The sequence below is a fragment of the Benincasa hispida genome, chromosome 9, assembly GCF_027475165.1.
Source record: "Benincasa hispida cultivar pf3 chromosome 9, pf3_genome.v1.1, whole genome shotgun sequence".
Taxonomy (NCBI): domain Eukaryota; kingdom Viridiplantae; phylum Streptophyta; class Magnoliopsida; order Cucurbitales; family Cucurbitaceae; genus Benincasa; species Benincasa hispida.
The window spans coordinates 30,134,261-30,148,606 of record NC_143486.1 but is presented as its reverse complement, the minus strand read 5'-3'; the positions used below and the strand labels follow the sequence as shown (position 1 = coordinate 30,148,606).

General features: G+C 31.3%; 1 protein-coding gene across 3 annotated transcripts; it reads left to right on the top strand.

The window, feature by feature from the left end:
• The first annotated feature begins 9,047 nt into the window (after nucleotides 1-9,047).
• Nucleotides 9,048-11,051, top strand: LOC120087076 (uncharacterized). 3 transcript variants are annotated; one of them, XM_039043929.2, is made up of 4 exons: nucleotides 9,048-9,294; nucleotides 9,721-10,101; nucleotides 10,536-10,654; nucleotides 10,742-11,051. In XM_039043929.2, the coding sequence occupies exons 1-4, from the start codon at nucleotides 9,105-9,107 to the stop codon at nucleotides 10,910-10,912; spliced, it is 861 nt and encodes a 286-aa protein (XP_038899857.2). In that variant the 5' UTR covers nucleotides 9,048-9,104; the 3' UTR covers nucleotides 10,913-11,051. The 3 variants fall into 3 exon arrangements, with proteins under 3 accessions (XP_038899857.2, XP_090174349.1, XP_090174350.1); XM_090318223.1 differs by having other exon boundaries at nucleotides 9,050-9,294; nucleotides 10,536-11,051; XM_090318224.1 differs by having other exon boundaries at nucleotides 9,051-9,294; nucleotides 9,826-10,101; nucleotides 10,536-11,051.
• The last annotated feature ends 3,295 nt before the right edge of the window (nucleotides 11,052-14,346 follow it).

The following is a 14,346-nucleotide window of genomic DNA, read 5'->3' as shown; positions in this document are numbered from 1 at the left end:
AAAATATAAAAAATCTTAGTGTTCATCTACTTGAGATTTCACTGAGAAAGCTCAAATATATAGAATCTCGATGTAAATTTTACCTGAGATACATAGAGATTCTATATATCTCCCAAATCTTAGTTAATTTTTGGCAAAATTTTATCTTTGGGCCGAAGGATTTAAAAAAATAGGTAAAATTTGATATAAAGTTTGGAAAGATTATATAATATTTAGAAAAGTTGATAGAATCTCGGTGTGAAATGACCAGGATTTCACCGAGAAAGCTCAAAATAATCGATAAGTTAGAAAAAATTAAAATTTTATATAAATCTCGGTGGTCGATCTCAGGCACAATGGATTGAGAAGAACTATTGTTACGAGTTTTCAAAAAAGATGTTAGTTTTGAAAAATGAAAAATTTGAGGAGACTATTTTTGACAATTTTCCAATCACCACCTAGGACTACCATCCTTTGACAAGCACACCAATTGGGATATGATTTGAAAGGTCAGTTTCGTAGACCCAAGGTTCGAAATATCGATGTCGATGGAAATATCGAAGTCCCGATTATATGAAAATATCGTTGTCAATGGAAATTTCTGGAAACTTTATGAAAATTGATGAAATTGTTATAATTAATTAATCAAACTTTGATTGTGGATTAATTAGACTATAATTGACCATTTTTAATCACAATTTTTATAGAGTAAGACAACATTAAGATGTCTATTGTAAATGTCCGTATAAATATTGATAGCCATAAATTTTAAAAAAATGGAAAAAATTACAAAATAATATAAAGCTTATGAATATTTTGAGATGAAATGATTTGAAAATTAAGAAAGTTTTGGATGGTAAAAGAAAAAAAAATTACATCAATTCAATTTTGAGGTGAAATGATGTGAAAATTTAATGAAAAAAATTTGAATGAGGCTAAATATAAATATAGGTTCGTTTTGTAGTTTTTTTCAAATTCATTTTCTTTAGAAATGAAAGTTTCAAATTGAAAATAAAGTTGAAACTTGAGAAAAATTGAAAATTAGAAAAAGTAGCACGTTGAAAAAGTTTCATTATTTGACAAAAATGATATTTGTTTGTGAAAGTGAAACTATAGATTTGTGTTAATCAAAACTAGAAAATTGAAAAACTTAAACTAAACTAATAGTTAATTCTAAAAAAAAAAAAAATCAAAATTTTCTCGAAATTTTGGGCGGGGATAACATAAATTTTTTGGTGAATATTCTTGAATTGGAAAATTATTTAATCGATTTAAAAAAATGAAAGGAAAATATATAATTCCTCACATGAAACTGATCCACACAAAATTAAAAGTAGAATTTTGGGGATAAGAAATGAAATGGGGAGGTGATGAGGTCCCGATCCCCGCCCCGCCACTGAACATCTCTATTGATAACTTTTTGTTCACTAATAAATCAATAATAATGCAGGGTATGAGACTTTCAATCTCAAAAAATTTAAAATTGGCATACTCATTTATACTCTAATTTGGTTTCATGTAAATAATTAGTTAAAAAATGTTTCTATCGTTGATATAATGATCCATTTGTTTGAAGTTTTCTTAAGTTAAATCATCAATTTTAAAACAAATTATATATATATATATATATCTTTTTTTTTAATATAGATCTCTCATTTTTCTCCAATTTATCCAATTCTTACTTCAATTGTTTCATAACAACATATAAACCAAAAGTTAAGTTAAAACATAAAATCAAATAAAATTTCAAAACCAAAATCTCCCTTTAAAACTTACCAAAACGATAAATAGCCAAATACAAAAAGAACGTATTTTGCATTTAAAACATATTTGGCTTTTCAAACTCAAGAAATCTTCAAACAAATTGATTATTATACTAATGAATTATTTTGCTTTTATTTTTTGAATCAATTAAATCCTTTTTTTAAAAAAATCAATTAAATAATAAAATTTTCACTATGAATGGTTTCATTTATATGGTTTTAATGATTAATTCCTCGTGAAAAATTCTTGCACTTCCTAAATCAACTAAAATAAAATAAAATTTAACATCAAATTATTTAATTATCCATGCATTAGAGTTTAAAATGGTTTAAAGATATTAAAAATTATTCATATAATGTCATTATACATACATTAAGAGTTTAAAATGACACATATAATCATGTATATATCTATATCTACCCTATCTAAAAAAGGACTTAAGGGAGAAACTTTCACTACTACAATTTTAGGTTTGTTGATGCAAAGTATGTGTAACTTCATTAGATAAAAGAAATATCAACTATCAAGCAACTTAATTAGGTAAAGAATTACCAACTACGTCCTAGATTCATGTATTTCGTGGAGGGGTTAAAAAAAATCCACGATACTATTTTTTTAATATTATCGTATGTGATATTTGTTATAGTGCATTAAGTTATTCTACTAATTTATACTCTAATTTTTGGTCTCATAAATAATTTATTGTCTAAATTATACAAAATACCTCTAAACTTTGTTTGTAAAAAAAAAAAAAAAAAAAGAAACTCTAAACTTTGTACTTTGTGTCAAAAATATTTTTGAACTTTCAAAAGTTTCAAAAATACTCTTAAACTTTAAGGAAAAGTTAAGAAAACAAAACCTTACCGTTAATTAGTTTTGGATGGAAACCTTTAGTATTTTTTTCCAAATATAGTTGAATTTTCAAAAGTTTAAAAAATACACTTAAGCTTAAAAGATATTCTTATTGCTAGAAAGAACACAAACGGTTAATACTCGTTTTGAAAATATCTTTGAAACTTTCAAAAGCTGCATTTGTTAGATGCATGATGTCGAAAAGTTGTTGCACCGTGGAATAGCCACAGTCTTGAAAGCAACATTTCGACATCTGCATTTAGCAGTCTGAAAGCAATTTGATATTAATTATTTGAGATGTCGATCAAGAATGATAAAGTCCTTCTCGATCTGTCCAAGCTCGAACCACTCAACGGAGTAAATTACCGCCATTGGTCCCAAAAGTTGCTGATTTTCTTTGAGCAGCTGGAGGCCGATAACATCCTTACCACAAAAGGTCTTGAATCTACTATGAAGTTGCCTATTGTCAATGACATAGAATCCTCCAGTGAAGCTGCCACTATTTCTAACTAACCAAAACAGTCATTCGAGGTGGATCCCGACAATTACGAGAAAGACAACAAGATTGTCTGTGGACATTTGCTCAATCATATGACATATTTGATGTTTGATCTGTTCGTGGTCCAAAAGTCAGTAAAGGTAATTTGGAATACACTGAAGTCTCATATGGAGGACATAATGCAAGTTGTAAGAAGTATGTTGTTGGAAAATTGTTACATTTTCAGATGATGGACGAGAAACCAGTAATAGGGTAGATTCATGAATATTAAATTTTTTGTTGGCCAACGTTTTGCCTGAAGGCATGAAGATGTGTGAGATTCTAAGCAAATATATTGCTTGAGAAATTTTCCCCATCCTGGAGTGACGATAGAAACCATCTAAAACGCAAAAAGAAGGATTTGACACTCAAAGAGTTGATCAATCACATGTACATGGAAAAAGCGAACAAACTAAAAGATAAATTGATTTCTAGAAATTTAAATTCAGTTAATGCTAACTAGGTTGAATCTTCTACTATTAACAAAGATAGGTTCAAAAGACACCACAAGCAGCTTGGTAAGAAAAATTCCTCTAAAAAAAAAAGGACATCACAAAGCTGCTGGTAGAAAGATTGAAAAGAAGAAATTAATTTGCTATGTCTGTGGAAAACAAGGGCATAAATCCTACCGATGCAATCAAAGGAAAGGAAAGCTAGATCAGCAATCCACCCTACAAGCCAATCTTGTCGAACGATGACATAATAATTGCTATTGTAGAAGCCAACCTGGTGGAAAAAAAGTTTGATTGGATTCTTGATAGGGTACCTCATAAAAAACTGGATAAAATGCATTACGAACTGTGAAAAGGTTATGCACCTAACCTTAATTACCTGAGGATGTGGGGATGTCTGGCTAGGGTAGCATATCTTGCTTTCAAGAAACCTATGATAGGATCTAAAACTTTTAATTGTATATTCACTGGTTATGCTCAAAATAATACTGCATATAGATTTATGTGCTTGAATGATAAATCCATATGTGAATATAATGATGCCGAATTTTTTGAGCATATATTTCCACTGATAAAGGCAAAAAGTGAATTAGTTGGAATATATAATTATGAAAATGTATCTGTTTCTATGCTTCTTCGATTAGTAGTATGTATGAAACTGACAATAATAAAGATTCTAGCAGTATACTTGAAACTAAAGATATTAGAACTTCTGGAATTAAACCTAGAAGAAGAAAGTCAGAAAACTGAGAAAAATTTTGGTCATGCTTTCTTGACTCTTTTTTTAGTTGAAAGGTCAAATGATATTGATTGTCAATTTGCATGTATATATATAATAGATAAGGACCCTAAAACTTACCAAGAGGCCTTAAGTTCTATAATTGCATGTATATATCTAATAGTTGAGGACTCTAAAACTTACCAAGAGGCCTTAAGTTCTATAGACTCTAGCTTATGGAAGGAAGCCATTAAGAGTGGACTAGATTATATAACCATGAACCAAACTTAGGACTTGGTAGATCTCCCGAAAGGAAGTAAACCCATCAGTGCAAATTGATTTTCAAGAAGAAAGCAAGACTTAATGGTTATATTGAAAAATACAAGGTTAGGTTAGTAGTAGTAGAGTATACACAAAAACAAGAAATTGACTACTTTGACACGTATTCTCTTGTAACTAAAATAGCTACAATTCGAGTCTTGATTGCATTAGCTGCCATCCATGGACTTCTAATTCACCAAATGGATGTAAAAATAACATTTCTTAATGGTGATATTGAAGAAAAAATTTATATGATATCCTGAAGGATTTGCAGTTGTCGGTCTGAAAAATAAAGTATGTAAACTTAAAAAATCTCTTTGTGGTCTTAAGCAAGCTCCCTAATAATGGTATGAAAAATTCAATAATACTTTATAAACAATGGATTTAAGGTGAATTCCTCTGATACGTGTGTTTATTCAAAATTGTTTGGAGCCGAGTGTATGATTATATGCTTGTATGTTGATGATATGCTCATCTTTGGAACAAACATACAAGTAATCAATAATACAAAGTTGTTATTATCATCGCATTTTGAAATGAAAAATTTAGGGGAAGGTGACATAATACTTGGTATTAAAATACTTATGATGCTAGTATAAGTCTTAAGAAAAATAAAGAAGATAATATATCTCAATCTGAATATGCAAAGATCATAGATAGTATTAGGTTTCTATTGAACTATACTAGACTGGATATTGCATATGTTGTAAGTAGATTGAGTAGAAACATACATAATCTTGATAATGATCATTGGGATACTTTTCGTCGTCTGTTGAGATATCTTAAGGGTACAATAGACTATTGTTTGCATTTCAATAAATTCCTTGCTGTATTAGAAGGTTATTGTGATGCAAATTGGGTAACTGATAATGACGAGGTCAGTTCTATTAGTGGATATATATTCTTACTCGGAAGATGAGCCATATCATAGAAGTCTGCAAAGACATGCATGACTAGATCCACCATGGAATCTAAATTCATTACTGAGTGGCTTAGAATCCTACTAGGAGATGTACCATTGTGGAGGACATCAATACTAGTCTTTGTGCATTGTGATTCATAAGCTGCCATAGAAATTCCCAAGAATAATGTATATAATGGAAAAAAGAAGGCATATACGTCTCAGATACAGAGTTGTGAAATAGTTGTTAAAAGGAGGAGTTATTTCCTTGGAGTATGTGAGGTCTGAAAGGAATTTGACTGATCTTCTAACCAAAGACCTAACAAGGAAAATAATTTTAGAATCCTTAGTGAACATGGGGCTTGAACCCTAATAGTAGTCCATAGCCTTTTATCTGGGTGGTCTATTGCGATAGACTTGATGTTCCATAGCCCTTTATTTGGGTGGTCTATTGTGATAGACTTGATGGTCCATAGTCCTTTATTTGGGTGGTCTTAGTACGGACTTGATGGATAAAACTAAAACCTTTTAATGATCCATAACCCTTTCTTTGGGTGGTCCTGATATGGACTTGATGGATAATGATGAAGCATTTGACGTGATAGTAAAGGGCTTTTTCTAAAGCTTTCACGGTGATTCGAGGTTTATGTGCATGACCTTAATTAGCAAACTTTATATTGTGGAATCAAGAAAAATTCTAGGAGTAAAACATGTTGTGGGGATCTCAACCAACGTTATTGAAAGTTCAATAGATAACTCATTTTCTCTAATGAAGTTGTTGCCTTGCTTCACTATGCATCAATTCAAAAAGTTAGATATTGGTGTTTAAGTTTAATCTCCCATCTTTGCTCAGAATAGTATCTTCAATAATTTTTTTTATTTTAATTTTGTCATAACAATCATTTGTGGGGGATTGTTGGAAATGACTTTTGGGCTTAGACCCATAGTAAAAGTTAAAAGGAAAGGGGAGAATGTTGTTCCATATTAGAGAATTAAGCAATGCCTAAAAGATATAAATACCAAAGCATATTAGATGTGATTCCAAAGTGTGGTGGTGGTAGAAGTATAACCCTTTCCCACCATATATGCGTGCCACCGCCGCCGTTCGTCTGGCCAGATGGTTGGTTCGAGTAACTATGCGAAAAAAAATAACTTTTTATTACTTATCCTTTTATTTTTTAAACCGATTTTATTAATTTATGCCATTTTTCTTCCGTTCAACCCTAGCCATGCAGCAGATCTAAACGTATCGATCTGTAATCTATCCATTTGTATTTTGATTTCCAATCTTCACTTTATCTGTTTCGAGTATTATTTTTCTTGATTCCAATCTATTTTCCGGCGAGTGTACACCTGAAATTGGAAGTTGTGTTAACCTTGGGGAGCAACCGATAGTAGCGATTGACACCAAGGTCGTGTCGAAATTTCTTTTAGGGTAGTGGCTATTCCATGATGCAACAACTTCTCGACATCTACATCTAACAACATTAATACTCTTAGCCTTAAAAACAAAAAAGGTTTAGGAATGCTCATACCATTAGTGTAATGATCAATTTGTTTGAAGCTTTCTTGAGTCATATACGTATTAAATGTCAAATAAGTTCTTTTTATATTTTCCTATTTATCGTTTTGTAGTTTTAAAGGGAGATTTTGAATTTGAAATTTTGTTTGATTTTATGCTCCAACTTGAAGTTTTGTTTATATTTTGTTACGAGCAAATTGATGAAAGAATTGGACAAATGGGAGAAAAATGAAAACTCTATATGAAATATAAGATGATATCTATATATAATTTGTTTTAAAATCGGTAATTTTCAAAATCAAGAAAGCTTCAAACAAATTGATCACAATAGTAACTAACGGTAGAAGCATTTTTTAACTTTTATTTTGCAAGGCTAAAAGTATTTTTGCAACTTTTGAAAGTTCAATAATATTTTTTAAACAAGTATTAACGGTTTGTGTTCATATACTAATAGTAATGACATTTTTTAAGTTTCTTTTTTCTCTTGAGTTTCATGGTTTTTTGAAGATTTTTTTTTTAAAAAAAGTTTAAAGGTATTTTTGAAACTTTTGAAAGTTCAGAGGTATTTTTGAAAGAAAATACTAATAGTTTCCATTTAAAATTAACGGTAAAAGTATTTTTGAACTTTTTTTAAAGTTTAAGGGTATTTTTGAAAATTTTAAAAATTCAAGTTATACAAAGTATAAAATTTAGGGTTTTTATTTTCCTTTTTTTTTGTATGATTTAGCCATCAAATTATTTACATGAAACCAAATTAGAGTATAAATGAGAAGATATGTGACACCAATTTTAGCTTTTTTGAGATTGAAAGTCTTATTCCCTCCATTATTGTTGATTTATTAGTGAACAAAAAGATTATGAATAGAGATTTTCAAAAGCATGATGGGAATACATAAGAACCTCGTCTCCATCTTCACCTCCCATTTCATTCCATATCTCCCAAATTTCTACATTTAGTTTTATGGGGAACAATTTCATACGGGGAATTATTTCTCTATTTTTTAAATCGTTTAAATAATTTTTTTAAAAAATCAATTAAATAATAAAAATTTCACTATGAATATTTTCATTTATATGGTTAATTTCTTATGAATCCTCTTTTGCACTTCATAAATGAACTACAATAAAATATAATATAATATCAAGTTATTTAATTATCCATGCAAAATGGTTTAAAGATATCAAAAAATGATTCATACAATATCATATACTTACATTAAGAGTTTAAAATTAAAATGAATATATCGATATCTACACTATCTAAAAAGAGTTAGGGGAGAAACTTTTAGTACTACGATTTGGGCTTTATTGATGCACAAATTTTCGTAATTTAATAAGATAAAAAAATTGCCAACTACCAAGCAACTACATTAGATCAAAAAATTATCGACTATGTCCAAGATTCATGTATTTTGCAGAGGGATTAAACAAAAATAAATCAAGAAATTTGAATTGGTTCGTCATTTTCACAAAGCAAAATAATAGAGAATGGAGAATTGAACATAGGAGATAGAACTAACACATACATTATGCTAGCCCTATTCTCCTTTTGACTGTTGTTTGTCATTTTGTTTTAATCTTATCTCTAGCCTTGAAAAAAACTCTTCCAATTTCCTCCAAAAGATCCCGAAATCAAATATCACTGCTTAACTTCTTCCATAGTTTCTCGACTGCTTGGATGCTTGTAAAATAAAGTATCAGGTTAATTTGCACGAAAGTGATACTACAGAATTCTTGAACTGACTTGAGAGAAAAATATTTTTCGTAAACTCATTTTTATTTAAATATTTATGATAAAAACGGATTAAAATACATTGAAAAAACTATTTTGAATGGTCGCTAAAACTCTAATTTCTTTTCGAATGATTTTTTTTTTTTGCCAATTTACTTAGGTAAACGAGATTAAAAAGATTAATGGTAGGAAAATTAAGGTGGTTAGAATTAGAAAGATTGTGGCAATTTGTTGTAAAGGTAATTAAGGTGTCCTCTAAAAACAAAACCCCAAAATCTATTAAATATAACTCTTCATAATTGAAATCAATACTCTCTCCTCAACCATGGCTTCCGCTTCTTCCAAACCTAAACTCTCCTCTCTATTTACTCACTACTCACCAACAATTCCATCATCAAATCATCCTAAATGCCCACCCCAACCCCTTGCATCACCGGAAATTCCGCCGGAAAACTTCAATAGAGGCTTTTCGTTTAAACACCGGCTTCACACCTTCCTACATAATTGCAAAACAGGTAAGATTACCGCAACTGAAGCATTACATTTCTTTCACCTAATGATGCGTTCAAATCCTACGCCCGCCATATCTTCATTCAATCAATTACTTGGTGGGCTTACTAAGATTAAGCATTACTCTCAAGTATTTTCTCTCTATAATAAAATGCGCCTAGCTGGACTTTTTCCTGATTTCTTCACGTTGAATATTTTGATTAATTGCCTTTGTAATGTGAATCGGGTAAGCGAAGGCCTTGCGGCCATGGCAAGGATTTTAAGGAGTGGTTATACTCCGAATTTAGTGACATATACGACCTTGATTAAGGGCTTGTGCATGGAGCATAGAATTAGTAAATCCACACTGTTATTTATGAGAATGCAAAAGTTAGGTTGTAGGCCTGACGTGGTTACTTATGGGACTTTAATCAAGGGACTTTCTCAAACAGGGAATATTAGCATTGCATTTAAGTTGCATGAAGAAATGCTTCATGAAACTGGTCGATATGGGATTAATTGTAAGCCTGACGTTATTTCCTATAGTATCATTATAGATGGGCTTTGTAAGGATAGACAGGAAGACAAGGCAAGAGAACTTTTCGAGGAAATGAAAGCTCAGGGTATGGTTCCCGATGTTATTTCTTATAACTCTTTGATTCATGGATTTTGCCGTAGTGGAAAGTGGGAGGAGGCTAAATTTTTGTTCAATGAGATGGTGGATCAAGGTGTTCGACCAAATTTGGTCACATTTAGTGTGTTGATTGATATGTTTTGCAAGGCTGGAAAGGTTATCAAGGCTAAGGAGTTGCTAGAGATGATGATTCAGAGAGGTATTGTTCCTGATTTGTGTACTTATAATTCACTAATTGAGGGGTTTTGTTTGGTTGGTGACCTGAATAGTGCCAGGGAACTGTTCGTTAGTATGCCAAGTAAGGGATGTGAACCTGAAGTGATTAGCTACACTATACTAATCAATGGGTATTGTAAAACTTGGAAGGTGGAAGAAGCAATGAAGCTTTATAATGAAATGCTTCAAGTGGGCTTTTAGGGGCAGGCAGGATTGATGATGCAAAAAAACTATTTGGTGACTTTAAAGCTTATGGTATTGCTGTAAATACACATATATATAGTACTTTCTTAGATGGGTTTTGTAAGAATGGTTGTTTGTTTGAAGCGATAGAACTTTTTAATGAGCTCAAATCATACAACTTGAAATTGGACATTGAAATCTTTAATTGTCTAATTGATGGCCTATGTAAAGCAGGGAAACTTGAAGCTGCTTCGGAGCTTTTCGAAAAACTATCCCAGGAAGGGCTTCAACCAGATGTTGTGACTTATAACATTATGATCCATGGGTTCTGTAAAAAGAGACAAGTAGATAAGGCAAGTATTTTGTTTCAAAAGATGGAAGCAAATGGTTGTACTCCCAACACAATTACTTATAATACCCTTTTACGTGGTTTTTGCAAGAGTAATAAATCAGAGGAGGTGGTTCAACTTCTCCATAGGATGGTTCAGAAGGATGTGTCGCCAGATGCTTGCACTTGCACCATAGTTGTAGACATGCTTTGCAAAGATGAAAAATATCAAGAATTTCTAGACTTGCTTCCAAGATTTCCTGTCCAAGAGCGTCGACATTGATAATCACCTATTGATAGACTCATTAGGAGCTATATGACTTGAAATATATGGTTCTTGGGAGATGGTTCAAGTTATCAATGTTATGGGAGTTGATTTCTTGCTTAAAATATAAACAGTTGTTATTTGTTATTTTCTTTAATCAATAGGTCTGCATCTCAACATTCAAGGGCAGCCACTAATGCCTATCTTAGGAAAGATCATGCTTCTGCCAAGAATCATTCATCGAGAGCTCAAGAACAATGGCTAGCTGCAAAAATGTTAAATGATAAGGCAGCTAATGAGATTTTACAAACAAGGAATAGTAAAAAAGGGCTCTGGAAGTTGGACTTACATGGGCTTCAGGCAGCAAAGGCTGTTCAGGCCTTGCAAGAACACTCACGGAAAATTGAAACTCGGAATGCCTCCAATCGGTAGTTGTCGCGAAAGAAAGCTGAAAGGAAAGGATTCCAACGTGCTTCATCCCTTGAGTATCTTAGTTGTATGGACTCAAAGTTGGACAGAGAATTACCATCATCTAGACATAGGCTGACATCATTGGAAGTCATAATAGGTAAATTCGTAGCCGTTGCTGTTTAACTTTCAAGTTTCAACATTTGTGGTCCCTAAGTTAGGTTGTCTATGTATTTTTGTGTTTTCTTAAAGCTATTTTGTTAGTATAGTCTCAATTTTCTAATTTTCAAATGGAAAGCTTTTTTGTAAACCTTCTTGGGAAGAGGGATACTTTTCTGGTCTTTCTCAGCCCCACCCTCCAAAAACAAGGCCCTTCTACCACAAAAAAAATCTCCCAGTAACTCTTCTACCTTTCTAACCTCCTTATTAGGACTTAAACTGAGAGAAAATAGATAGCAAGGCAAAGGCTGGAAAAGACAAATATAAACAAAAATCAGAAGTGAAAGTAATTCATTACTCAACTCGCTCAAAGAACCTTTTGTGAAGGGAGTCCCAGAAAGAAGAGGACTTAGGTCTACCCTGCAGAACCCAAGATAAGTTTCCAGTTGCTCGAACCAGTCTGCAAAATGAGCTTTGCCTATTGGAACAGTTTTTTCCACCAATCACATGCTGATAGGAACACTAGAACCCTGGTGATAACCAGTTATTCAGTTGGGGAGTGGCCAGGAGAGTACATGTGTCGTGATTGTGGGTCCCATTTTGTAATCATGGACAAAATAGAAATCTGTTTAGCTGCGATGGGAGGGTGTATATATTAGATTAGATATGACAATAGGTTGATTTGGCTGAAGGGAAGCTTTAAATGTTACTGACATCCTATGAAGCATCGACATTTTAGTTTGCCTAGTGTGCCCGTATCGAACACTTGGACACTTGGACACTTGTTTGACATATATCAAACATATGTTAGGGCAACAAATTTATTACACATGTGTAGAACACTAACACTTGTTGCGTAGAACATTAACACTTGTTGCGTAGACTAAATGACACATATATTATAATAATAATAAATTGAGGATGAAAGTAATTTTCCAAATATATAAATGCATCAATCCATTAATTATGAATTTTCTCCTAGTATCTTAATGAACGTGTCATTGTTGTGACTGTCTTAGATTTTAAAAAAACGATGTGTTGTCATGTCTATGTCGTACTGTATTAATTTCTCGTATCCGCATATGTGCACTGAGACGCATGATGTTTTGTTCATTCCGAAGCTGCTCTACCAAAGGCTGTGACAAGTTTTCTTAGTGAAAATGGGTGAGACTTAAATTTTTTTTTTTGTGATGGTGTCATTGAAGCCCTTTTTTCCTCATTTTGATTTTAACCAAAAAGGAGGGTAAAGATGTTTATAAATTCTACCAGTTAATAATTTGCAGGTACCGTTTCAAACAGTTAAGGTCTGCGACGATCAGCATTAGACCAAAGTTTCGTAGGTAAATGGCTAAAGCACCCATTATTATTTGTTAGTATTGGCTTCAGGAGAATGTAATGTAAGTTATTCAGTTAGAACTTAGAGAGTAGTTGGAGATTGCCCAAGTGAAATTGAAACGTGTAAAATGACTGAAAATGTTATCTAGGAATTTGTTTATTCGATGAAATCTTGAACCTTAGAAGGCTGTATAGGAGGGGGAAAAGATTAACAATGGTGGATTGATTGTTTACAAATATTGCTATATTGTTATGATGTTCTCTTTCTTGGAAAAGATAGACATAAAAGGCATATGTTGTTGAAGACGATCAATAATATTGGCAATACCCAAGCTAAGCTCCCACTTGGCAATGATTCATTCAGATGATAGATTATAAATCCTCCATAGGTAGATCCACAATATTCATCAAATTTTGATAAAGGTCAATAGTCCAACTCCAAGAATCAGGTGTAACACAAAATCCTACTAAGAGTTGGGGTAAAGAAGTCTACTCTAAAATCTCAAGATCATTAAGATTTCGATAAAGATATAAATCCCAAACTTATAAATATGCAATCCAAACATCAACCACCTTAATATTAGGCAAACAAGCAAGATGAAACAATATGGAAAAAGCCATTGAGAGGACAATCAAATTTAATCATAAATTTTTAATTTTTTAAAATTGCACCCCAAACTTAGATAAGTTTTACAACCTTAACTTTAAACATTAAAATGTTGCAATTTCAATCCCTTAATAAGCTATCACTCCATATATTGCTAAAAAGTTTTATCCTATATATTCAAGGGAAAAAAAAAAAAAAAAAAGACGAGATATGAAATCGATAAAGTTCTAGGGTAACAAAACATGAGTTTTTTTTTTATATTTTTTTTATATTTTTATATTTTTTATTTGGTTGAAATTTAAGAATTTTGGTAAAGTAATTAATGGTTAATTTGTGCATTAGTCAAACTTGTGTTAAACTTTATATCATTGAAATTAATAAGTTTACGAAGATTTTTATTTTTGTTTTTTGTTTTGTTTTTTTTTTAAATTAGCATATGAATTGCTCAATTCTCTAATCTTATTTTTAATGTCTTATATATTAATATATTTTTAGTCTACTTAAATTTCTAAATGGATATAATAAAATATAGAATTGTTCATTTACTAATGACTTCATCTCTTTTGTTTCTTGAAAAAAAGGATTTTCTTTAAAGAATTTTAAAAAGTCGAACTAAAAATAAAACTTTTCAAAATTTTGGAATATAATTGAAAATTTTCTCTACCTTTGGGTATTTTGCATAATCAATGTTAAATTTAAAAGTGCAACACTTATAAATAATGAAATTGGTACTTCAGTAAACTAAAGGAAGAAAAAAGAAAAGAAAAACCATTGATTAGTACATGGGCAGTACATTACAAGAATAAATTACTTAACATCAAACCACATATTGGTTTTATTTAGATAGTTTAATCTTATTATTTTTAATAAAATATATTAAAATTTGGGGTAAAGTACGTATTTGATTCCAGAGGTTTCAAAATGGACTATTTAGTTCTCAATA

Excerpts from the sequence above, each read along its gene's own strand:
- LOC120087076 (XM_090318223.1), top strand. The coding sequence starts at position 9,105 with ATGGCTTCCGCTTCTTCCAAACCTAAACTCTCCTCTCTATTTACTCAC. Across the intron at positions 9,295-9,720 it reads CCTACATAATTGCAAAACAG|GGAATATTAGCATTGCATTT; the intron begins GTAAGATTACCG and ends TTTCTCAAACAG. Across the intron at positions 10,102-10,535 it reads AGAGATGATGATTCAGAGAG|GGAAACTTGAAGCTGCTTCG; the intron begins GTATTGTTCCTG and ends TATGTAAAGCAG.